Source organism: Mauremys mutica, chromosome 9 (genome assembly GCF_020497125.1).
Source record: "Mauremys mutica isolate MM-2020 ecotype Southern chromosome 9, ASM2049712v1, whole genome shotgun sequence".
Classification (NCBI taxonomy): Eukaryota; Metazoa; Chordata; order Testudines; family Geoemydidae; genus Mauremys; species Mauremys mutica.
Genome location: NC_059080.1, coordinates 38,100,264 through 38,126,726, shown reverse-complemented (window position 1 = coordinate 38,126,726; position 26,463 = coordinate 38,100,264). Strand labels below are relative to the sequence as shown.

Below are 26,463 nucleotides of genomic sequence, written 5' to 3'. Positions count from 1 at the left end.
GTTGCCACAGCGACAATACCGATGGCAGACCAGGCTACCATCGTCACAACGAGGGTCAGCCCACGGGGCCCAGATATCGAACAGGACGAGGCCAGAGAGCTTGAGGGACAAGAGGACCCCGTGCCATCCCGAGCCTCATCATCCTCATCCCCTGCGAAGGCAGTGGCAGGGGCCTTGGCTTCTGGACCTCCACCGATAGACCATTGGGCACAACAGGACCTCCTGTGCAGGATCACCCGCAACATGAGGTTGCAGGCAGAAGAGGTTATCGAACCTGAGGACCTTATGGTCGATAGCCTAACGCCGGAAGGCCCATCCAGAGTCACTCTGCCCCTGATTAAAACTATACAGAGCAATGTGAAAACACTCTGGCAGACCCACTGCAAGGGATGTTGAATGCAAGTACTTTGTCCCGTCCAAGGGATATGGGTATTTGTTTTCTCATCCGCAGCCATGTTCCCTGGTGGTCGCCGTGGTTAATGAGAGAGAAAAACAGGAGCTGACTCCGAAGTCAAAGGAGTCAAAATGGTTAGACTTATTCAGTAGGAAGGTCTATTCAACTGTGGGCCTGCAGCTAAGGATATAACTTCAACTCGTGGGCCCTGATGTTGAAGTATAAGGAGCTTATACCATCGGACTCCAGAGCCGAATTTATGGCTATCATTGAAGAAGGGAAGTTGTTGGTGAGGACCTCCCCTTAAGCTCTCCTGGATACAGTGGACTGTGCTGATCACACACTTTCATCTGGTCTAGCCATGAGATGGGATGCATGACTGCAGGCATCTGGTCTACCTCCAGAAGTGCAGCAAACCCTGCAGGACCTTCCGTTTGAGGGCGCAGGGTTATTCTTAGGCCAGACTGATTCTAAGCTGCACAGCTTAAAAGATTCTTGGGCAATGATGAAGTTGCTGGGGATGCATAACCCAGGACTCCAGCAAAAACAATTCAAGCCCCAGCCCCAACAGCAACGGTACTACCCTGCTCTCCCTAGACAAGACTTTTACAGATGAAGGCCTAGAAATTCTAGGTGCAAACCACCCCACTCCCAGTCAGGGCAAGGCCAGGGCCCGACCAAGCCATCGTTGGGCTCAAAGCAGGCCTTTGGAAGGGGCGCCCGAGGACGGCGTACCCACCATGACACCAGATCCTCCCCCCTTACTTTTTGAATCGCCTATTCCACTTCTGCCCTGCCTGGTCCCAGGTAACATCGGACCACTGGGTTCTTTGCACGGTAGAGGTGGGATATTCTCTCCAGTTCTGCTTCTTCCCTCCCTCCCATCCACTCACCTTCCCCATCCCTCTTCAGGGACCCTCCTCACGAGCAACTTCTTATCCAGGAGGTGCAATTGCTCCTAGATATAGGGGCAGTGAAGGAGGTTTCTCAGGAGCAAAGGGGCAAGGGATTCTACTCCCGTTATTTCCTCATCCCCAAGGCAAAGTGGGTGGTGGGGGGGTCTCAGACCCATTTTAGACGTGCATGGACTCAACAGGTTCATGGTAATGTTGATCTTCCGCATGGTCTCCCTGAGCACAATTATCCCTTCCCTGGGTCCGGCCGACTGGTACGCCGCCCTCAACATGAAAGACATATACTTCCACATAGCCAGTCGACCTCAGCACAGACCATTTCTGCGGTTTGTGATCAGCCACAAACATTACCAGTTCACGGTCCTCCCGTTCAGCGTATCAACTACGCCCCGGGTATTCACCAAATGCATATCGCTGGTAGCAGCCTTCCTCCGCAGGAGGCAGGTACAGGCATACCCTGACCTAGACAACTGGCTGCTGCGGGGCCATTCCAGGGAGCAGGTAGAGTCTCACGTCCAACTAGTCAAATCCACGTTTCAGAGACTAGGACTTCTCCTCAACGTGAACAAGTCAACCCTATCACCAACCCAGAGAATAGAGTTCATTGGGGCGGTACTGGACTCGGTACAAGAGAGAGCTTACCTACCAGAGACACGATTTCAAGCCATAGCAGGTGTCATTCAGAGCCTCATGCAGTACCTCACCACTATGACTCGGGGTTGCCTGGCCCTCCCTGGCCACATGGCAGCCTACATGTACATGGTCAGGCATGCCAGACTCAGACTCAGGCCACTCCAACCATGGCTTTTTTCTGTATATTGCCCGTGGCGCGACAGGCTGGACTCAGTACTTACATTGCCACAACAAGTACTTCAATCCCTCCAGTGGTGGCTCCACCTTGGTACAGTGTGCAAGACAGTTCCTTTCAACAGCTCACAGCCCACCTTGACCCTAGTAATGGATGCATCATCGTTGGGTTGGGGGGCACACCTGGGGGACCGCCAGACACAGGGGCTATAGTTGCAAGATGAGCTCTCTGTTCACATCAATATCAGGGAGCTCAGAGCGGTACAATTGGCTTGCCAAGCATTCCTGTCCATATTGCAAGGTCAGTGCATGGCAGTGATGACAGACAACACTACCGCTATGTTTTACGTCAACAAGCAGGGGGGAGCATGTTCCTCTCCCCTATGTCAAGAAGCCCTTCAACTTTGGGAGTTCTGCATAGCATACTCCATTCACCTGGAGGCGTCCTATCTCCCAGGAATGCAGAACGAACTAGCTCACCAACTCAGCAGATCATTCCGCAGTCATGAGTGGTCCATCTGATCAGATGTCATTCACTCCATCTTCCAAAGGTGGGGATTTCCCAGGTCGACCTGTTTGCCATCAGGAACAACAGGAAATGCCCAATGTTCTGCTCCTTTCAGAACCACAGCCCAGGCTTCCTCTTGGACACATTCCTACTACCCTGGGGAGGCCACCTCATGTATGCCTTCCCACCAGCTCCTCTCGTGCACAGGGTACTGCTCAAGATCCACAGAGACAAGGCAAAGGTAATCCTCCTTGCTCCTGCATGGCCCTGTCAAGATTGGTACACCATGTTTTTGGAGCTGTCAGTGGACGACCTGATAGCTCTACCACTCTGCCCCAACCTAATCACATAGGACCATGACCACCTTCACCACCCAGACCGTCAGTCCCTCCATCTCACCGCCTGTAAGCTTCATGTGACGGAGCCCCTGTGCTTGAGTCCTGTCAGGAACATCCTTCTCGGCAACAGGAAACCATCCACCAGGGCCATTTATTTAGCCAAGTGGAAAAGGTTCACATGCTGGTGTGAGGATCATCATACACCTCCCTTACAGGCACCAGTTCCACTCATCTTAGAGTACCTCCTACACCTGAAACAACAAGGCCTTGCACCGTCCTCTATTAAAGTACACCTCACGGCCATCTTGCCCTTCCACCTGAGAGCATCCAGCCATTCTGTATTCACCAATCCCATGGTGGGGCATTTCTGGAAGGGGCTGGAAAGGTTATACCCACATGTTCGTCAGCTGGTACCTGCATGGGACTTTAATCTGATATTATCCAGGCTCATGGGGCCCTCTTTTGAGCCATTGGCAACTTGCTCTTTGCTCTATTTGTCCTGGAAGGTGGTCTTCCTAGTCACTATTACATAAGTTAGGAGGGTGTCTGAGTTGAAGATACTAACTTCTGATCCACCTTACACAGTCTTCCACAAGGACAAGGTGCAACGAAAGCCTCACCCAGCTTTTCTTCCCAAGATGGTGTCTCATTTTCATACCACCCAAGATATCTTCCTGTCCATTTTTTATCCCAAGCCTCACATCAGTGCCCGGGAACAACGGCTTCATTCACTGGACGTCCAGAGGATGTTGGCATTCTACATTGAGCATACTAAGCCGTTCAGAAAAATCGAACCAACTATTTGTGACAGTTGCAGATCAGATGAAAGGATGCCCGATCTCTTCTCAGCGTATTTTGTCTTGGATCGCAGACTGTATCTGCACATGCTATGAGATGGCCAAGGTCCTGGCTTCGCCTATTACAGCTCACTCCACAAGAGCTCAAGCCTCTTCAGTGGTATTTCTGGCCCAAGTCCCGGTACAGGAGATCTGCAGAGCAGCTACTTGGACATTGGTGCATACGTTCACCTCTCACTATGCTATCACCCATCATGCCAGAGATGATGCAGCCTTCGGCAGAGCAGTGCTCCAATCAGTGGTTCCTTGACACCTACTCCTCCTCCCGGGTTGAGCTTGGGAGTCACCTGATTGGAATTGACGTGAACAAGCACTCAAAGAAGAAAAACAGTTACTCACCTTCTCGTAACTGCTGTTCTTCGAGATGTGTTGTTCATGTCCATTCCAATACCCACCCTCCTTCCCTTTTGTCAGAGTAGTCGGCAAGAAGGAACTGAAGAGGGGTCAGGTCGGCAGGGTCATATATTGAGAGCCATAAAGGCGCCACTGCAGGGGGCTCCACGGCCAACCCAACAGGAGCTGCTAAGGGAAAACATTCTGACAATCGTGCATGCGGCGCGCGCACACCTGATTGGAATGGACGTGAACAACACATCTCGAAGAACAACAGTTATGAGAAGGTGAGTAACTGTTTTTTATTCATTTTTTTCCCCCAGGTGCTATTCTTTCTAATCGACCTTCACTTAATGGAAAGTCTTTTCCACAAACGTTCCTCTCTTCACTGGTCTCTCAGCAGAGCTTTGATGAGATGGCTAATAATGTCACAAACAGAGCACTTTTCCAGGTATGAAGTTATTGAACTCAAACCCCTCAAATATAAAACTAAAAGTAACAGTTTGTTGGATGTGTGTAGTTGTGTTTCATGTATGAAATGTATTGTTACATAGGAGTCACCAGATGACTACACTGCATTCCAGAATAGAGGTGGGTCATTTCTTTCTTTGGACTGTTTCTCATAGTTTGAGACATCAGCTGGTGGAGCCAATAAAGGTCTGTCTTTCTTTTTGGTCTCAGAACTAACAAACAACCATTCTTTCACAAACTGAGATGGGACAAAAATGGGGTGAAACAAAACGCATTCTCAAGACTGCTGAAGAGCCCTCAATGACTTGAAAGGGAACTTGAATGGCGGGGGAAATAATTGCTGAGTAAACTGGGCTAGCAATTCACAATGAACAGATTTAAAATTTGTATTAAAGCTAATGTTTAAATTATATAATACACAGGTTGAGAAAAGAGTGTCTGTATATCTGGGAATAGTGCTTAGATTATCCACAAATAAAAAGTTTGTTAAAAAATTTATGATACCTATAGTACATAATCTGCAATAACCCAAATTTAGATGAATAAATTTAATGATACAGTTTAGATATTAGAATCAGAATACTTGGGTACATAACTCATGAAAAGTTATACAGAGTGTTGGTTGTAGAAAGCAAATATAAGAATGAATGTAGATTATCCCTCAGTAATTGAGCATTTAGGATGGGTTGTCCCTTAGTAGATATAATCCATCAGTGAAGTATTTCAGTTACTTTCCGATATCTACTCGGTGAACGTAACTTTTTTCTCTGTGAACAAACTGATTTTTTGGATATATTCAGTATTTGAAATTATTTTGTGCGTATAAATTTCTGCCAATAAATGGCTCAGTCTTTCTAAACTTTGCACTCTCCCCAGGATTCCTTTCAGTATCAAATATTTGCAATTCAAAAGTCAAGCTTTGTGACTTCTCACTAGTATATAATAGAGAATACCAACACCTGTTCCGCATGGTATTGTTTCTGTTCTCTGATTGGATAACCTGTCCTTTCAACACAACTGCCTCTTGAACCATATTTCATTTTGAAATTAAATTAATCTCTGCCACAGGGCCAAAATTCTCTTTCTGCCCTGGCAATACATTGCTTACATGAAAGTTCATAAAAAGCATACAATAAGTAATTTATACCTTATGAACAAAACAAAAAAATTGAATGAATAAGCACATGAAATTGCCCATTATTGTTTGCTTCTGTTACAGAACACCATAACTGAAGAACTGAACAATACAATAGAGAATATCCTGACACGGGTCGTGGCTGAAGTAACAAGTATCTTATACCCAGCAGTAACTGAGTATGAAGAGAGAATTAGAGATACAGTATATACAATATCTGAAGAGTCAGCATTCTCTTCAGACAACTCTAGTAGCTGTAGCACATGTAATGAAGAGCTCTTTGATGTGTTTGCAAGTCTTCCATCCTCCAGTACCAGAAAGATCATCTTTACAGATACAAGCATAAAAGCCACCAGCTCACCAAGTGATCTCAAGGTAGTGACAGGAGGGAAGCCAACTCCATTGCAATCTCAAAAATCATCTTTCACATCTCTATCAAAGAGCACACAGAGGTCTCTGGAAAGTGAATTTTGGAAAGAAAGTGTTCACAAGGGGAAAACAGCAACACCACCTCACTATCATACTGAAAGTATTTCGAGATTGCGCCGGGAAGTTGCGGGCATGGGAGCTATGTCTAAGTTTCCCACGAAGACTTTCAACACAGAGAAGTTTCCTTTTAGCCAAACTTATTTTAAACATGAATCAGCAACAAAAGATAGCAAGCCAAAAAAAGGTCTGATTGGTGAGGATATTTTTTCAGACTTAAATCAAGATCTTCCTAAAGGAGGTATTTTTAAAAAAGTGTTTGATAAGCAAACAGTAACAGATGCAAATGACAATGACAACTTGAAAATGCTACAAGTGGCTGAGAATGTGGTCAAGGAAGTTTTTAGGAGAGTAAAAGATCTAAGTGATTCTGTCAGCATTTTAAAGAAAGCTCCTATTGAGCTTAGTGAAAGATTGTTCTGTAGTAGTTTTAAAAGAACTGAATTTCCTGAGACTTTTCATAAAGAGTTCCAGAAAGAAATTGGATTAGTTGCTAAAGAGATTGTAGCGACTGTTTTTGATAACTTTCACAAGTGTTTGGTGTCTAGCATCACTATGGCATCAGACCAAGAACCTGTAATAAGAAGGAAAGACCAGGTCCCTGCCAGAAGAACTAGCAGAGTTTCTAAATCAGAAAAAAATAAGATCATGCAAGCAGAATTGCCTGCTTATGACCCAACATTTTCTTCGTTTACTATTGATAAAATAGCCAAAGAGGCTGTGGAAAGTGTTGTATTCACACTAGAGTCATTTGTAGCCTTTCAGTTTAAACATGACTTTAAATGTAAATTTTCTGAAATAGTGAAACTCCCCGTTGAAAATATTTCTAGTGCACAACAGACACCATTCTTAAGGCCTCTCTCAACCCAGATAGCAAATGAAATAGAGGGATCATCTAAAGCATTTGAAGGTGAAATGCCAGGAACTACAAGTAAAAGAACACTGCCAACCTTAGAACAATTCCAGAGTTCATCAGATGTATCAAGGGTAAGCAGTATGATTACAAAGGAAAGCATAGAAAGTGCTATTGTCCAAGTGCAAGGTCTCCATTCAGAATTGAACATTTACGCTACAATTGCTGTTAATAATGTTCTTGAAATCTTCAAGCGGAAGCTAGAAAAAGAAATTAGCCAAAGGCAAACAATCCCATTGTATGATGACTCCGAAGAAAACATTATGGCAGGTGAGATAATTGGTACTGTATTAGATCGATGTGCTCAGCCTCAAACTGAAATTACTTTGGAATTGAAATCTGGGACTCTTGATATGGAAAAGTCTGGACGAACATTTGGAAATAATAAAATTCATGGCCAAGGTGTTGCAATGTCAGAAGGAATAAAACTGCCTGCTAGAAAATTAAGAGAAATGGACCCAAGGGAAAACTTTCCACCTATCAATGTTCCTGGAATGGTGATTTATTCTGAGGAAGAAACAGAAATGGAAGAGGAAATTCCATCTTGTCTCTGTCCAACAATCCACAAATTCTCAGAGCGGGATGCTCACACCTCATCAGAGGTGAGCAAAAAGTCTATGTACTACATGTCAGCTCCCACAACAAGACCTTGTAGACCATCGCTGGGAACAATAACTAAACAAAGAGCAATTAGCTCCAGGATGACTCTACCCCCTATTGGTAAGCAGTTTCCAAGAAAACCCTTCTCTCCACTGGGCGTAATGAAATCTCCCAGAGATGAAACAAGGCATAGGCAGGTGTATGAAGAGCACTGCCAGTTCATGTCAACACATGAAACCAAGTATCAGCTATCACAATCACAAGATTGTGCATTACCTGCAATAGTAGTAGAAGAAATAATAAGTAAATTGGTGTCTACAATCTTAAACTCCGTTTGTAGCACAAGCCTGGAACACACAAAATGTTTATCAAAAACCGAAGTGAATGAGATTACGGACACACTTAAACAGTCAGTAAAAAAAAGAATGTCCAAAAGTAAAATCAGTCTTGTAAGAGCTGTAGATGAAGACCAACATTTAAATCCAGGGTATGAAGATATTGTTAATCAAGTGGTTCAAAGCATTTACAATAGTGTCTTGCAAGAAACTGGATCTCAGCCAGCCCTTTATCACGATGTCACAAATTGCAGAACAATTTTTCCTGAACGAACAGCTAGTCTAATAATAAATGAAATCTCCAGTGGCCAGCTAATACATTCTTTTAATGAAGAGTCACCAACTGATAACTGCAGTGCTACAGAGGTTGACAGTACTGCTGACAAAGATCTTTCATCAGTCTCCATTCAAATAAATATTGAGGCAGGAAGTTCTAGACAGTCAATGACCGATGCAAATGGGCATCCAGCAGAAACACTGCTACAAGAAGAAGAGCTACCAATTGAAATAATTGCTCATATTAGAGACAAACCATTAGACATAGATCCACACCTTATTTCAGACCATTTAGCAGTTATTTCCATAAAAACAGAGCCTATTGAGAAACTGAATGAAACATACATAAGTCATTCTGGACTAGAGCTACCAGAACTAAGAAAAGCATCAATATCTAAATCAAGTATGCTAAGTACAGGTACTGAAAGTGATATAGAGAAAAGGAGAGAAAGACGGTCCTCTGTGAATGCTTTAGGACGACTAGATATCAAACCAAAGGATGTAAGTAAAAAGAATGCAAATTGGTAAAAAATTGTTTATCATACTGTCACTATGATCCTGATCCAGGAAAGCATTTAAGCACATGCTTAAACTCTAAGCATGAGTCCCACTGAAGTCAATTAGATTACTCACATGCTTAAGCAGGTTATGGGATCGGCACCTAGGGCCTCAATTCAGCAAAACACTTAAGTATATGCATAACATTAAGCATATGCTCCTGTCCTATTGAAGTCAATGGGATTTAAGTATATGCTTAAAATTAAGCATATGTTTAAGTGCTTTGCTGAATCAAGGCCAAGTAGTCTGTTTTGGGTATTGTACTTGATAGTTTATGTTGCCTTCATATTTTATTCTCATCTCTTTTCATTCAGAAAGTTTAAATACAATAGAGTGGGCAAAGTATATACTAAGAATATAATGTTGATTTCTTATCATGAGTGTGTTCAAAAGTGTTTTTGGCATCTTGGTAGCAAGTCTAGTCCTGATAGTAAAAGAGGGGTAGTGTGTCTAGTGGTTAGTGAAGGGAATTTAGAGTCAAGACTCCTAGATTAATATTCCCCAAACTGCTCCTGACTCTTGTGTGACCTGAAATGAATCACTCGGGGCCAGATTCTGATAGTCTTACTCAGGCTGAGTAAGACTATGCTTCTGCAGTTGTCTTATTAACTTAAATTGAACTACCCTGGAGTAAGATGCTACCCGGCCTGAGTAAGGGTGGCCGTGTCTGGCACTGAGCCTCTCTCTGGCCTCCAACCTCTTTACTTGTGGTAAATTAGTAGATACTATGAGTGAAATCCTGTCCCCATTGAAGGCAATGGCAAAACTCCCATAGATGTCACTGTGGGCAAGATTTCATCCTTCCGGGGGTCTGCTATGTTTCCTCTCTTTTATGATAGCCTTTCCTGTGGTTATCACCTCATCCAACAGAGTGAACAGCCTTTTATTTAAAAAAAAAAATTCAAATACAAAGTACTGTTTTTTCCTGCGTACTCAAATGGAGTAAAAACAATGTATCCAGGCAAGAAGCCTGGGGAACAAGCAGGGAGAACTAGAAGTCCTGGCACAGTCAGGGAATTATGATGTAATTGGAATAACAGAGACTTGGTGGGATAACTCACATGATTGGAGTACTATCATGGATGGATATAAACTGTTCAGGAAGGACAGGCAGGGCAGAAAAGGTGGGGGAGTTGCGTTGTATGTAAGAGAGCAGTATGACTGCTCAGAGCTCCAGTATGAAACTGCAAAAAAACCTGAGTGTCTCTGGATTAAATTTAGAAATATGAACAACAAGGGTAATGTCGTGGTGGGAGTCTGCTACAGACCACCGGACCAGGGGGATGAGGTGGACGAGGCTTTCTTCCAGCAACTAACAGAAGTTGCTGGATCACAGGTCCTGGTTCTCATGGGTGACTTTAATCACCCCGATATCTGCTGGGAGAGCAATACAGCAGTGCACAGACAATCTAGGAAGTTTCTGGAAAGTGTAGGGGACAATTTCCTGGTGCAAGTGCTGGAGGAACCAACCAGGGGAAAAGCTCTTCTTGACCTGCTGCTCACAAACAGGGAAGAAATAATAGAGGAAGCAATAGTGGATGGGAACCTGGGAGGCAGTGACCATGAGATGGTCGAGTGAGGGTCCTGACACAAGGAAAAAGGGAAAGCAGTAGAACAGAGACCCTGGACTTCAGAAAAGCAGACTTCGACTCCCTCAGGGAACTGATGGGCAAGGGGGAGGGATAGCTCAGTGGTTTGAGCATTGGCCTGCTAAACCCAGGGTTGTGAGTTCAATCCTTGAGGGGGCCACTTAGGGATCTGGGGCAAAAACTGGTCCTGCTAATGAAGGTGGGGGCTGGACTCGATGACCTTTCGAGGTCCCTTCCAGTTCTAGGAGATTGGTCCCCTGGGAGAATAACATGACGGGGAAAGGAGTTGAGGAAAGCTGGCTGTATTTCAAAGAAACCTTATTGAGGTTGCAGGAACAAACCATCCCGATGTGTAGGAAGAAAAGTAAATATGGCAGGCGACCAGCTTGGCTTAACAGTGAAATCCTTGCTCGTCTTAAACACAAAAGAACAGCTTACAAGAAGTGGAAGATTGGACAAACAACCAGGGAGGAGTATAAAAGTATTGTTCAGGCATGCAGGTGTGAAATCAGGAAGGCCAAATCACACTTGGAGTTGCAGCTAGCCGGAGATGTTAGGAATAACAAGAAGGGTTTCTTTAGGTATGTTAGCAACAGGAAGAAAGTCAAGGAAAGTGTGGGCCCCTTGCTGAATGAGGGAGGGAACCTAGTGACAGAGGATGTGGAGAAAGCTAGTGTACTCAATGCTTTTTTTGCCTCTGTCTTCACAGACAAGGTCAGCTCCCAGACAGCTGCACTCTGCAGCACGGTATGGGGAGGAGGTGACCAGCTCTCTGTGGAGAAAGAAGTAGTTCGGGGCTATTTAGGAAAGCTGGACGAGCACAAGTCCATGGGGCCGGATGCGCTGCATCCGAGGGTGCTAAAGGAGTTGGCCGATGAGATTGCAGAGCCATTGGCCATTATCTTTGAAAAATCATGGCGATCGGGGGAGGCCCCAGATGACTGGAAAAAAGCTAATGTAGTGCCCATCTTTAAAAAAGGGAAGAAGGAAGATCCAGGAAACTACAGGCCAGTCAGTCTCACCTCAGTCCCTGGAAAAATCATGGAACAGGTCCTCAAGGAATCAATCCTGAACCACTTAAAGGAGGGGAAAGTGATCAGGAACAGTCAGCATGGATTCACCAAGGGCAAGTCATGCCTGACTAACCTAATTGCCTTCTATGACGAGATAACCGGCTCTGTGGATGAGGGGAAAGCAGTGGATGTGCTATTTCTGGACTTTAGCAAAGCTTTTGATACAGTCTCCCACAGTATTCTTGCCAGCAAGTTAAAGAAGTATGGGCTGGATGAATGGACGGTAAGGTGGATAGAAAACTGGCTAGATGGTCGGGCTCAATGGGTAGTGATCAATGGTTCCATGTCTAGTTGGCAGCCGGTATCAAGTGGAGTGCCCCAAGGGTCGGTGCTGGGGCCGGTTTTATTCAATATCTTCATTAACGATCTGGAGGATGGTGTGGACTGCACCCTTAGCAAGTTTGCAGATGACACTAAACTGGGAGGAGTGGTTGATACGCTGGAGGGTAGGGATAGGATACAGAGGGACCTAGACACATTAGAGGATTGGGCCAAAAGAAATATGATGAGGTTCAACAAGGACAAGTGCAGAGTCCTGCACTTAGGACGGAAGAATCCCATGCACTGCTACAGACTAGGGACCGAATGGCTGGGCAGCAGTTCTGCAGAAAAGGACCTAGGGGTTACGGTGGACGAAAAGCTGAATATGAGTCAACAGTGTGCCCTTGTTGCCAAGAATGCTAATGGCATTTTGGGTTGTATAAGTAGGGGCATTTCCAGCAGATCAAGGGATGTGATCATTCCCCTCTACTCAGCACTGGTGAGGCCTCATTTGGAGTACTGTGTCCAGTTTTGGGCCCCGCACTACAAGAAGGATGTGGATAAATTGGAGAGAGTCCAGCGGAGGGCAACAAAAATGATTAGGGGGCTGGAGCACATGACTTATGAGGAGAGGCTGAGGGAACTGGGATTGTTTAGCCTGCAGAAGAGAAGAATGAGGGGGGATTTGATAGCTGCTTTCAACTATCTGAAAGGGGGTTCCAAAGAGGATGGATCTAGACTGTTCTCAGTGGTAGAAGATGATAGAACAAGGAGTAATGGTCTCAAGTTGCAGAGGGGGAGGTTTAGGCTGGATATTAGGAAAAACTTTTTCACTAGTAGGGTGGTGAAGAACTGGAATGGGTTACCTAGGGAGGTAGTGGAATCTCCTTCCTTAGAGGTTTTTAAGGTCAGGCTTGACAAAGCCCTGGCTGGGATGATTTAGTTGGGTTTGGTCCTGCTTTGAGCAGGGGGTTGGACTAGATGACCTCCTGAGGTCCCTTCCAACCCTGAGATTCTATGATTCTATGATTCATATGCAAGGCTAAAACAGTCTCCCTGTACCGCCTTGTTTTCTAATTAGCGCATAGTAGACAAATTGTACGAAAAACGACTCTGAAATACTGTTCTCTTCAAAAGTTCTCTCTTTAACAACAGGTTGTTTGCAGAAATTCATTTCAGAACCTGAAGAAACCTGATGTCACCAGGGTGGAACTTCTAAAAGATGTCAAGAGCAAGGAGGAACTTATTTTACGACTCGTCTCATATGATATTCAACATGATGAAGATGAGGATTTTGAACAAATTGTAAAAGTAGATTCCGCTTCGGTTTTTGAGAGCCAGGAATATGCAGCAGTGGAACAGGAAATCATGCCTGCTTATGAGAGTGCCCCTTTGGCTGATATGTGGAATAATGTAATTGCTGCCCAGGCCCCTGAGAAAGCGGATCAGTACAAGGTAAGTGGAATATGTGAAACCTTTACTATTTCACCCGACTACACTGGGCCATGTCCTGCTCCCATAAAAATCAATGAGAAACCTCCCACTGAGTACAGGATCAGACCCCCAGGGATGAAAGTGCAGCTCACCCACACAGTTTGGCCATTTTCCATAGGGCTGAGCAAAAATAAGAGGCAAGTGTTGCAGAGATCAGAGCTATGTCCAGTCTTGTTTAAAATCCTCCTTCATGATCAGAAGAGGGAGAAAACAGAATTGAATTTGAAGTTGATACTGATGAACAAATATAGCTGGACATATGAACTGTACATCATATTACAAAATGGAAACATACAGGGCTTGTTTAAATGGTATGGACTTTTGCCTGACTTCTTGTCCCACATGGAATCTCACTCCCCTCTCTTATACCATTTATTCCTAACTTCATTATTTGTCTTTTGGATTATTTTTTAATCCAGGTGTTGCATAAATTATTTTCTATCTTTTCATTAGAACTCCCCATGGGTCCACCTCCCCTTTATTGCCTTGAGATTCCTCTGTGAGGCAGTACTATTCAGGTGATCTTATCATGAAGGGAACAAAAAGAGGCCCTAGAGAGGCAAGGAATAGAAGCAGGTGAGATGAGTGAGCCAGGAACTGGAATGCTGTGAGAAATAAATGTAATTGTTTTTCAGATTATGGAAGAAACAACATTAACTAACTTGGCAGGCCCTAAATTGGACATAGATGTGCTGTCTGCTGTAAGCAAGGGCATCCCATGTTTAAGGTAACTACTTCGATGCTAAAAACAAGGGAGGGATCTATGCTTGAGGGTGGGGGTTTCTAGACGTCTCTGGGCAGGGCTGTATCTAGATTTTATGGGGCTCTTTCTGAAGTAACACAGGGCTCCATCCAACTCTCTCCTCACCCCTGACCAGCAGGGCCGGCTTTAGGCCTATTCCACCAATTCCCCCGAATCGGGCCCCGCACCTAAGAGGGCCCCGCGCCCAGTGAGAATCCCTTCCCTGGCTAGAGGTGCCTTTTTAATTTTTACTCACCTGGCGGCGCTTTGGGTCTTCGGTGGCACTTCGGTGGCGGGTTTTTCGTTCACTCTGGGTCTTCGGCGGCACTTGGGTGGTGGGTCCTTCGCTTGCTCTGGGTCTTCAGCGGCGGGTCCCTCAGTGCTGCCAAGGACCTGGAGCGAGTGAAGGACCCATCGCTGAAGTGCCGCTGAAGACTCGGAGCACTGTCCAGTGAGTACAAGCCCCACATGTTTTTTTTTTACGTGGTTTTTTTTTTTTTTTAGTCATCCCTACCGGGGGCTCGTGGAAACTGTTTGAATTGGGCCCCGCACTTCCTAAGGCTGGCCCTGCTGACCAGCCCTGAAACCCTGACCAGTAGCCCTGGCTACTCTGCTGGACAATAGGACCAAACTCCATGGCAATGACTCCTAAGTTCCTTGGCAAAGTTAATTTATTCTGTCACCATGAAATATCCTTCATTTCTGTCGTCCCATCACCACACAAACATCCACAGTCACAGCTCACAGTTGGAAATACACACTGACAAGGTTTGTGGGTGGTTATTTTTGAGAACTGTTTCTTTTGCTATACTTCCCAGGCATCCTAGCTGCACTTCCCCGGGCAGAATAGCTCAGGGCGGCCATAGCTAGAATGCACGGTGTGGGTGCACCTTGCATCCACCTCCAGCAGATGCTGCAGACTGCAGCATGGGCTGCTCTTGTGAGCTGCTGAACTTCCTCAACTGCTGCTGACTTTATGGGAAGGGAGGGGGTCAGCGCTTCTCAGGAGGTACACAGGATGCAGAAGGCTAGAGTACAGCAGTGTCAGACAATGCCCCTTTGCAGTCATGATAAGTTATCAGTGGCACTAGCTGGTTTCAGTATAGAACTCTATTTAACATTACAGGCCAGGTGCTGGGGTCTGGCTGAACCACACACAGCATTGGTAGGGAGGCATAAAATTTACCTTTGCACTCTGCCAGTCTAGGGGCTGCTAATTGCAGGACCAGTCTCTAGTACTACTCCATCTTATACCAGATTCCAGTACCCATAAGCGCCCAAAACCTCAGCTAGAGATCAGTGCATAGGGGCAGTCTGGGCACATTGCCTTTCCTCTGGCCATGCCTCCTTTGCTATCAGCAAGGAGAATGAGGGCTGGCATAGGAGGCCATATAGCAGCCCTATGCCCTCTGGGGCTGGGGTGTTCCTCCTGGGCCTAGAAACATCAGCTGTACATTCAGAATTCTCTAGTGGTGTTGCACAAAGTGACTGAACCATGCTGGGCAACCCAGCCTGGTGTTTGAAACCCTGTCCTGTTGCTGGACCAGTGGAAGAAGCTCCCAGTGCTCTCTCCCCTGTATAGTGCTTCTGAGCACTATAGATGTGTCCGAAAGGAGGAATGAAAAGGAAGCTCTGGGAGTGACCCTCCGAAACCTTCAGTTGCTTGTAATACTAATTTTATGAAGCAAATTTCTGCAAGCATATCCAGGCAGTGCCCTCCCTGTAGACAAAGGGTTGATCCTGCCCCCATTGACTTCAGTGGGAGAGTTGCCATTGGCTTGAGAGGGAGCAGATTGGGCCCTAAATACAGGGCAGAGCTGAAATTTAAAGAGAAAACCTGTGTTTTTAAGAGTGTGGGTTTTCTTCTTGTTCACCTGACTCATTCTGAGTTTGATGCAACTTTTACATGCTTCTTCCTTATCAGGCAGCTAATTCGTTGATGTGCCCAATCTTGCAGTCAGGTGTCCCTGAAGTCAGCAATAAGAGGTGCCATTTTGGAAAGCACCTAAGTGATTTAGGAGCATGTCTCATTGAAAGTCAATGTCTCTTGAATCAAAGTCCTGGTGAGTTTCAATGGGACTTTATTCCTTAGGGGCTTTTGAAAACTCCACCCAATGATACATAACTCTTATGCAGTGCATTTCAGCCACACATCTCCAGGTGCTTTACACAGATAGAAGAACTGAAATACAGAGAGGTGAAGAGACTTCTCCACCCACCCCCACCCTGGACACAGAGCAGGCCACTGGTAGAGCGGAGAACAGAACACAGGACTCCTGGATCACCAGTGCATGATACCTTTGAGTGGGAATACTCACTGGAGTCAGGCCTGAAGGATTGGGCAAAAAACATGCATAAAGTGCTGGGAATGTCTATTGCTTAATTGTTATGCACCGATGGAGATGCACTGAGCTCTGTACCAGATACAAAGTGCAGACAGACCCTGCGAGTGCTGACCCACCCAAATAAGATTTGAAGATTAAAATTGCTATAAAAGTGCTAGACCTTATTACTCTTTATCACTATTATTTATAGTCAAAATGACTTTCTTCTTTTGTTTTTCAGTGAGAGTGAAGTTCCTGAGACCCAGGACAAAGGTGAATGTTTGATTTTTTACTTATTTGAAGAGCAGCAAAGAGTCCTGTGGCACCTTATAGACACACAGACGTTTTGGAGCATGAGCTTTCGTGGGTGAATACAGATGCAACATGCATTCGACGAAGTGGGTATTCACCCATGAAAGCTCATGCTCCAAAATGTCTGTGTCTATAAGGCGCCACAGGACTCTTTGCTGCTTTTACAGATCCAGACTAACACGGCTACCCCTCTGATACTTTACATATTTGAGAGTTTGAAGTTTTTTCTTTTTCTTAATCTGAATACTGATATTTTGTATGCAATAAAATGCTATTGCACACACAAAAACTACATTAAAAGAACATTATTAAGGTTGGAAAGTCAAGCACTCAAAACGTAGGCAATGTCAGAATTAAGGTTACCCGCGTGACTTTAATTCAGCCCCCTTGTGCGTATGCATGGTACAGGCTTCAGTTACAGGGTCATATACTGCTGTTTCCACAAGATCCTGTGGACAGACCCACTCTGGGGTTGTTCCTTAGTACCATTCTTTAAATATAGCTTTTTGTGTGGAGCTTTCAAGGTTTTAAAAAAAAGCAAACTGGAAAAACAGAAATTCTATCATGTGGCATCGTACTGACACCCACATGGGTCATCAGCAGGGTTAGAACTTTTATGACCACTGCTCAGACCTTTGCCACCTGAATTAACAGAGTAACTACTAGCTGTAATAGGTGGTTATACTCTGTGTGGACCAGCTTAGAGGAGGAGACATTTTGCTAGCGGTCTTCACAGATATTTGCTGACAACAGAGGAATGGTGAGACTCAGAAATCTTATGTGCCATTCCAGTCTCTGGAGGGGAGTGTGCTTTACAGGGCAGATTTGTCTATCACTTCTCCTCCAATCTATCTCTGTCCCAGTCCTGTCTCTTCCCTACCCCTGGCTCCTCATCTCTGTCCCATTCTCCTAATGGAGTAAGTCCCGTCTCTTCTCCTTAGACCTCTCATCCCTCATTGCCCAACCAGGCCCAGTCTCCCACTCTGGACCCAGTCCCCATCTTCCCACTGCTCCCAGACCCAGTCTCCTTGGCTAGCCATTCACCATTCATCTCGGGCTCCGTGTCTCCAGACTGCTTTCACATCCAGTCTCTGTTCCTCATTCTTGGCTCCTTGTCTGATCAGTCTCTCTCCCCCTACCCCATTTCCAATCACCCCCACACCTGTGCTCCTCATCCCCACTAGCTCCCAGTCTCAGTCTCCCGTCCCAGGCTCCTCATCCAGTTTCAGTCTCCCACTCCCCATCTTCTTGTCCCAGTCTCTTTGCCCAGCCAGTCTCAGTTCTTCGCCGTCACCCTGGCTCTTCATCAGAACTGTTTCCCCTGCCCCCATCTCCTTCCTGCTCACTGGTTCCCAGTTCCAGTTCTCCTTGCCCAGCTAGTCTCAGTCTCATCCCAGCTCCTCAGCCGATCTCAGTCTCTCCACCTACCTACCAGGTCCCAGCCCCTCCCCCCCATTTCTTTCTCTGGCTCCCAGTTCCAGTCTCCTTGTCCAGCCAGTCCCAGATTCACTGACTACTCCCAGTTCTAGTTGTCCCCCATGTCCGCCTGTCTCCTGTCTTCACTCCCCACTCCTCCCTGGGCTCCTTGTCCTACTTTACTGAGACAGAACCTGCCTATGCTGTGATGCCCTTATTGCTGAGCTTAGGCAGTGTGAAGGAGGAAGCTGCCTGAATTGAATGCAGGGGGTACAAGTACTGGATGTGGGAAGGTGGGGGGGGGGAGTGAAATGACTGATACACCGTACCTGGGGTTGCTTGGAACATATTGGCTGTAGCCTGTGTTTGAGTAAGAACCGCTTTTCACTTCCTGCTTCTGGGGCGTAGTTCTGGCTTCCTTGGAACACAGTGCTTGACAAGCATGGTGCACCAGTAAAGGTTGCTGTAATGGATACAGGCCTTGAAACAATTGCACTATTTCTATGATTAAAATCCACTAATGACTTGCAGAAATGGAGCATAAACTGTCACTGAGTGGGTCTTTATGGGTTTATCCTTCTCTGTTCCCTCATCTTATTCCATGTATTGTTACTGTTGCTTATTTATTATGGCAGTACCTATAGGCTAGGGCCGCTTTGTCCTAGGCAGTGTAAAAACATGCCCCGAAAGTAACAAGCCTCCTGAATGTAAGGAAAGCTCCTAAAGGTAAAAGACAGTGCCCACTATATTTACACACACATCAGGAGAGAAAAGAGGCAAGATACTGCTCTCCAGTAACGCTAGAAGAGTGATGCAATGTATAAGAACTTGAAGTGGAAACTAGAAATGGTTGAACAAACGATGTCTGTGTTCTGGTTGACAGATCCATATGTTAACATGCCCCACGCTCAGGATACTGAAGACACATTAAGGATGCCTGAGGTAAATCTGTTTTAAAATAGTTTTGCATGAGAGGCACTCCTTGTATACAGCTTTTGGCAATGAGCGTAGAGCAGGCAGACAGGGGCCCAATCAGGAGTGGCAGGAGAGGCTGGAAAGCACAGCAGGAAAGGGCCAGAAGGAAGCACAGTGGGGACACTTGGAGAAAACAAGGGGGAAGCACAGAGAAGCTGGGGATATTCTGAGAAAGAGGGATGCAGTAGAGGGAACAGGGAATGGGTGGAGCTGAGGTTCCCACACAAAAGGTGAATGGATCCACGGTTTACTCAAAATATGGATATTTAAATGTTATATAAGGAGCTGAAATTCCATCTAGTGACTTCCCTCTTGTCATTCCTGGCATCACCAGGACCCTGGATGGAATTACAGCCCCTCCCCTCAGTGGTCCCACAGCTGCCTGTTAAACTCTCTGTACCTGCAGAGGAGCAGTTAAACCCTCAGAAAGGTGTACAATGAGCGGGCCATTTCCTCCCGTGTCAAACAGAACCTTTCCCAGACAGATTGCTGCCGTCTTCCTCTCTCTTCTAGGAGGCATGTTTCTTTGCCATCTAAGCCTCAGCTTGTGCTGCTGTGACTGTGCTGGCCACCAAGCACTAGCAGTGCTGTCAGGTGCAGGGCCAGAGATGGGACTCCTGTCACACTGACATACTAGGTCAGTTGTACAAGGAGGCAGCTTGTGCCTTTTTTAAAAATAACCTCCAAATAGCCAACCTCAGGGCGTAGTTCGTAGGACTCCAGGAACCCTAGCGACTGGAGTCTCACTGGGACTGGCCAGTTGGGGAGAAGGGATCGTAGGGTATGTCTAGAACAGAGGTTCTCAACCTTTCTCTTTCTGAGCCCCTCCCCCACAACATGCTATAAAAACTCCACGGCCCACTTGTGCCACAACATCTGTTTTTCTGCATATAAAAGCCAGGACCAGTGTTAGGGGGTAGCAATCAGGACAACTACCTGGGGCCCAGGCCACAGGGGGCCCCATGAAGCTAAGTTGCTCAGGCTTCAGCTTCAGCCTTGGGTGACGGGGCTCAGGGCTTCAGCCCCATACAGAAGTGGGGAAGGCTTCAGCTTTCTGCCCTGGGCCCCAGCAAGTCCAATGCCGGCCCTGCTTGGCGGACCCCCTGAAACCTGCTCGTGGACCCCCAGGAGGCCCTGGACCTGTGGGTGAAAACCATTGGTCTAGAATAACCTTGGGGTGTAATTGCGGCTTGAGCTGCCATACCCGAGCTAGCTTTGATCTAGCTAGCTTGGGTCCCAGAGCAGTGAAGCCACTATACAAACTCACTTGGAAGCCAGGGCAATTACTCCTGGGGCTAGCCCATGCAGAAGCCCAAGGTACCACAGCTGCTCCAGTATCCAAGCTAGCTAATTACAGCTGGTGTGGATATGTGTACATGAGCTGTCATCACACCCCGTGATTACAGCATAGACATACCCTTACAGGCTGTATGTGCAGCCTCCCAAACAAGTGTGATCAAAAATCGGGTCACCTTATTTTATGCATCTGCACAACAGCATCATCTTCTAATAGACACAGCTATTCAGAGTAGCCTATCCAAAGGGGTCAGAAGAGAGAAAGTAGGCGAGAAGGATTTGTGATGAACCAGCTATTAGCTCAGCAAGTTGTAAGCTTGTAACATCTTTTCACTAAACCTTGGCTATCTGGGGGTCACAGATTGCTCCCCCTCTTCTCTATTGATAAGACAAACCTGGGCTGACTAAAAGGAAAGAGTCCCCTTATGCCAGTAATGCTCGTGGGATATGGCTCCACGGGCTAGTAATGGCCTCAGAAGCAGATACTGGAGTCTTTCTTTATACTGAAGGTGAGCTGCAAAGGACTTTCTAAAACACTGGGTTTGTGCCCTTTTTTGCTGCTTTCTCTTGGATGCAGAATACTTGGAGGGGTTATTTAAAAACAAATAAACACCCCCCTCTTTTCTTTAACCATTTAAAATATTAGGTATGTCAAGCCTGGTCTTCTCTGATTTTGCTAGAGAACAGGTTGGGGTCTTCCATGTCTATTATGAGCTTCCACACCTCAGCTGACGGGGTGGTGATGTGCAGTCGCTAACAAAAACACCCTGTCTCCCAAGTGTTCATCAAATAGGTGTAAAACAAAAAACAACCCAATCTGAGTCTGGCTAAAAATCCCTTCTCTTCCCTGTTGCTAAACTTTCACTCCTGTGATTTTTCTCGTTCGCCAGTTGCCAGCAGGGTGGACAAGGCCTGAATTTCTAAAGTGAAAAAAGAAAACAAATCTTTTTGGAAAAATTCTTTCAGAGCTTTTTCATAAAGCAGCAATAAATAGCAGTAGCCCCAGTTTTCCTGCCCTCTGCAGGTCTCTGCTAGCCAGGAGAAAGATTTGGACTTACGGTCAGTCTGCTCCTGACTATGCATTATCAGCTCTCGTGGCGATCAGCCGTGAGGTCTCATTTACCTAAAAGGAGACAAACGCACGGACTGATGGATGAAGATACAAATACTCAGAGGGATCCATGCCACTGGCCATTACTTACAGTCCAGTAACAAGGTCTTGTTATTTTCCGAGACATGGTCCAATGGACCCTAAAAGTAGAAAACATGAGTCAGTTGTTACTTTTCCCATCCTTCAGTGAAAACATCTTCATCCCCCTGAGCTGCGTTCACCTCATCTGGTATTCATAATAATTCACAAGCTAAAGCAGCAAATGCTTGGGGAAACTGGAGCCAATACAACAGCTGTAGCTTGTGTGAGTAGTCACCTTAACTCCAGGATGGGGTCAGTAGTGAGGAGGGCTGATATTTACATGGTCCCAGGAAATGGTTTGGGTTGAATTTGTTAAAGGAAATCAATAGGGCGCTGTTCTTTGCCGGGCCAGATGGCAGCCTCCCTTCAAGATCCCTGGGTGCTCATCAAGTAATCCAGGCACTGGGCTAGATTAGAAGGTCATCTCTTTTGTTGTCCAGCAGCTTGGGTTAGAGACCCTTTAGAAAACTGTGACACCCTAATCCACATGCTGGAGACTATAATTACATCTAGTGCCTCCAGCCTCATTCCTGACATCACCAGAACCACAGCTGGAATTACACCACCGCCCCCAAGATAAGAGCTTCTTGTTGTTCATTCAGTAGCTGTATAGCTCGAAGAGCATGAATGAGACAGAATCATACACTGACTCTTTACTCTTCTCATGGTGCAGATTGTCTTGTCCTACGAAGATGCTGGAAATAAAGGCTCCTCATTACAAGAGAAAACAGGTATCTAGGTACTTATATAACCCCCATCACTGTCTGATCTAAGTGCATCCCAATTGTTAATGGCTTTTAGACTCACAGAACCCCGGTGAGGTAGGGACATATCATCCCTGTTTGACAGGCTGGGAACTGAAGCACAGGGTGGATTAAATGACTTGCCCAAGGTCACACAGGCAGTCTGTGGTTGAGCCAGGAATTGAACCTCTTGCCTACCTGAGGCCTAGTCCAGTGTTCTATCCACTAGACTATCCTCCTTACCCCAACTAGCCATTCACCGTCAGTATTTCATCAAATCTGTAATTACTGGTTAGCACACTGTTGTCTATACAGAGCTTGGCCATAGTTTATTACTGGCCTCCCTGGCTGCCAATATGGTGCAAGAGTGCAGGGTTTATATGGTACATATGGACATGTCATTACCCCTGTTTTGTTTCCTCCACAGGAGATGCTGCTGTTTCAGAGTCCTCCACTCCCAGTCCAGGGGCTTTAGTGCCTGAGAAGGTGCCTGGTGTTCTGTCCACAGTTTTCTCACAATCAGGCAGCAGCACAAGCGACATTTCATTACCAGCCCCAGCAGCCCCTTAGAAAATTCATACCAGATGCAAACTTGTATGTCAAAGAGAATAAATCGCTTATTCAACTATTTGAGTTTGGGTGTTTGTCAGTTAAGTTAGTGGTTAATTGTAGATTAAATCTCATGGGGTTAAACAAACCCTAATAGAAGAGGCAGACAAATGCAGGGAAACCTAAACAAAAGGACTAGTGAGTTATTCTTTTTACAGGTGGAAAATGTCATAGCCCAGCTGCCTGCCATCCTGGCCAGCCTGATGGACAGCTGGGAGTTCTGTCATGGAGGCCAGACATCTCAACGTCCTCCTTCAGAGCAGCAGCAAACTTAGTGCTCCCATTCTTCAGTGACATAAGGTACCAGGAACTAACTGCTTTCCCTGGCTTGCACCAGCTACTAATGCAGCACATTTAGCTGTGTTGGTAAACATAATGCATTGTGGCTTCTGCATCAGAGAGACAGGAGCTGTGTTTGTTAGGATGAGCCCTGGTGTCATGTGTACCAGAGACAACCATGCTGTAGCCCTGAGCAGTTAGATAGCTCTGATATCATCTATTTATCAGAGGTGCAGGCCCTGCCAGAATGTCTCTTGGACCCCACATCTCATCAGGCCTCAGGCACACAATTAAGATCATGTAACCAAAGGAAATTTCAATAGCCTTTTTCTTTTATCTGAGGCCAGATAATGTTCCTGTTTGTCTCCCAATTAATTGAATTGCCCCAGCAGTTCTTGCTGTCCACAAACCAATAGGACTTGTGAACATACTGTACAAATACTCTAACATTCAGTCATTGATTAATTCTACTGCTCATGGAGGGCTGAATTCAGTTCACCTCTTTCCAGAGAGTCTGGCTCCAACCAATGTTATGGCTAAGTCTATGTTAAGGCAGAGGCAGGTGAGATCAAAAGCCACGACATCCCTCCAGCATATGCAAGACCTTCCTCAAGATCTTCGCCAACCAGCTTTTGTTGGATTAACCACATAAAGCTGGCAGATTGGTAGGGACTCTGGCACACCGAGCAGATGACCAAGCCACCTGAGCTGGCATAGTCATTTGAGAAGACAGTGGTGGCTGGTTGGTCCAGTGCCTTACATCCTTGTTCATAACATGGTGGAACCACCATACGCCTTCAATATGCTGTTGCTATTTCATGTCAAAAGCATCCAGCTGGTGTATTTGCATTTCTGTGGTGGCTTCAGAGCAGGGGTAGGCAAATTATGGCCCGTGGGCTGGATCCAGCCTGTCAGGGCTTTGGATCCAGCCCACAGGATTGCCAGCCCCGCGCTGTTCCCAGAAGTGGCCAGCACCATGTCCCTGCGGCCCCTGGGTGAGGCGGGGGCAGAGGGCACTGCACGCTGCCCTCACCTGCAGGCATGGCCCCCCGCAGCTTCCATTGGCCAGGAAAAGAGAACCACGGCCAATGGGAGCTTCAGGGGAGGTACCCGCAGGCGAGGGCGGCGCGCAGAACCTTCTCCCCGCCCACTCCCCTAGGGGCAGCAGAGACATGGCGTTGGCCACTTCTGGGAGTGGCGGGGGTTAGGGCAGGCAGGGACCCTGCCTTAGCCCCGCTGTGTGCCAGTGCCACCCCGGAGCCACTCAAGCTAAGCGGTGCCAGGCTGGAGCCAATACCCTGAACCCCTCCTGCACCCCCACACCCCAACCCCCTGCCCTGAGCCCCCTACCACACCCCAAACCCCTCCTGCACCCCAAGCCTCTGCCACACCTCACACCCATCCTGCACCCCAACCCCCTGCCCTGAGCCTCCTCCTGCACTCTGCATCCTTCCTGCACCCCAACCCCTTGCCCTGAGCCCCTTCCTGCACACCGCATCCCCTGCACTCCCTCCCGCACCCCAACCCCCTGCCCCAGCCCTACATTCATGGCCGTGCATACAATTTCCCCACCCAGATGTGGCCCTCGGGCCAAAAAGTTTGCCCACCCCTGCTTCAGAGCCATGCATATATATACAGCACTGAAACACTAACAGCTGAAAAACAAAAAACTAGTCCTCTCCATGATGCATTTATAGTATATGCAAGCATGCCTTGGATGCAGCCACACTCTCCTGGGCTGTTATCACATCATACATGCCGATCTTATGTGCAATAATATTTCACAGGATGTATGTGGTTATGGCTTTGTGCATAAGGAGACAACAGATAAAAGATGTGTGTCAATACACATGTCAGAGTCTGCAGTACACTGGGGCTGGACATGCTAGACAGGGTTATGATCCCATCCAGCCAAGCCATTTTATCCATGGAAACATTGTGGGCCAGATTCTGCCACTCTTGCTCACACATGATTAGTCCCATTCATTTCTGTGGGATGACTCAGAGTAAAGTGCACCTCTGCCAACAGACCCTTCACTTGTGGATTCCCACAAAAATCAATTCTCTCTCCAGTCCTACTCCACATTGACCAGCACTCAGTAGGTCAACAAGGACAAGTGCAGAGTCCTGCACTTAGGACGGAAGAATCCCATGCACTGCTACAGACTAGGGACCGAATGGCTGGGCAGCAGTTCTGCAGAAAAGGACCTAGGGGTTACGGTGGACGAAAAGCTGAATATGAGTCAACAGTGTGCCCTTGTTGCCAAGAAGGCTAATGGCATTTTGGGTTGTATAAGTAGGGGCATTTCCAGCAGATCGAGGGATGTGATCATTCCCCTCTACTCAGCACTGGTGAGGCCTCATTTGGAGTACTGTGTCCAGTTTTGGGCCCCACACTACAAGAAGGATGTGGATAAATTGGAGAGAGTCCAGCGGAGGGCAACAAAAATGATTAGGGGGCTGGAGCACATGACTTATGAGGAGAGGCTGAGGGAACTGGGATTGTTTAGTCTGCAGAAGAGAAGAATGAGGGGGGATTTGATAGCTGCTTTCAACTACCTGAAAGGGGGTTCCAAAGAGGATGGATCTAGACTGTTCTCAGTGGTAGAAGATGACAGAACAAGGAGTAATGGTCTCAAGTTGCAGAGGGGGAGGTTTAGGCTGGATATTAGGAAAAACTTTTTCACTAGTAGGGTGGTGAAGAACTGGAATGGGTTACCTAGGGAGGTAGTGGAATCTCCTTCCTTAGAGGTTTTTAAGGTCAGGCTTGACAAAGCCCTGGCTGGGATGACTTAGTTGGGTTTGGTCCTGCTTTGAGCAGGGGGTTGGACTAGATGACCTCCTGAGGTCCCTTCCAACCCTGAGATTCTATGATTCTATAACTGGTCAGACAAGGTGGAGTCAAGTGACAGCAATATGCAGATGACACACAGCTTTACTTATCCTACACCAGCTGGTCCCTGGGGGAGAGGACTCCAGAAACAAAGCCTCAGTTGGCCTGGTTGAACACTCAGTGAGGCCCCCTCACAGGGGATCCAAAACTCCCTTCCTGATCTTGTCACTGGAAAAAAAATATCTTCCAGTTGGATAATTATTCAATCTACATCTACTAACTCAGCCCCAGCCCTGTGAAGCTAGGCTTGTATGGACACCAGCTGCCCTCTTCTGGGTCGACAGATTGCATCATGCACAGACCTCTTCCTTGGCCTACTGGATGAGGGGACTTGGTCTGG

General features: G+C 46.5%; 1 protein-coding gene across 3 annotated transcripts in view; it reads left to right on the top strand.

Annotated features, from left to right (window-relative positions):
* The window catches only part of LOC123377209 (fibrous sheath-interacting protein 2-like), a 77,659-nt gene that overhangs the window by 47,771 nt on the left and 3,425 nt on the right, over positions 1-26,463 (top strand). Inside the window, exons 17-25 of one of the 3 annotated variants that reach the window (XM_045029797.1) lie at positions 4,475-4,602; positions 5,842-8,868; positions 13,004-13,303; positions 13,978-14,069; positions 16,650-16,681; positions 19,020-19,078; positions 22,273-22,330; positions 22,770-22,936; positions 23,110-23,224. In XM_045029797.1, the coding sequence (XP_044885732.1) occupies positions 4,475-4,602; positions 5,842-8,868; positions 13,004-13,303; positions 13,978-14,069; positions 16,650-16,681; positions 19,020-19,078; positions 22,273-22,330; positions 22,770-22,912 (3,839 nt within the window). In that variant the 3' untranslated portion in view covers positions 22,913-22,936; positions 23,110-23,224. Of the gene's footprint in view, positions 1-4,474; positions 4,603-4,705; positions 4,743-5,841; positions 8,869-13,003; positions 13,304-13,977; positions 14,070-16,649; positions 16,682-19,019; positions 19,079-22,272; positions 22,331-22,769; positions 22,937-23,109; positions 23,252-26,463 lie in introns of those variants that run through there. The other 2 variants (XM_045029796.1, XM_045029798.1) reach the window with 2 other exon arrangements.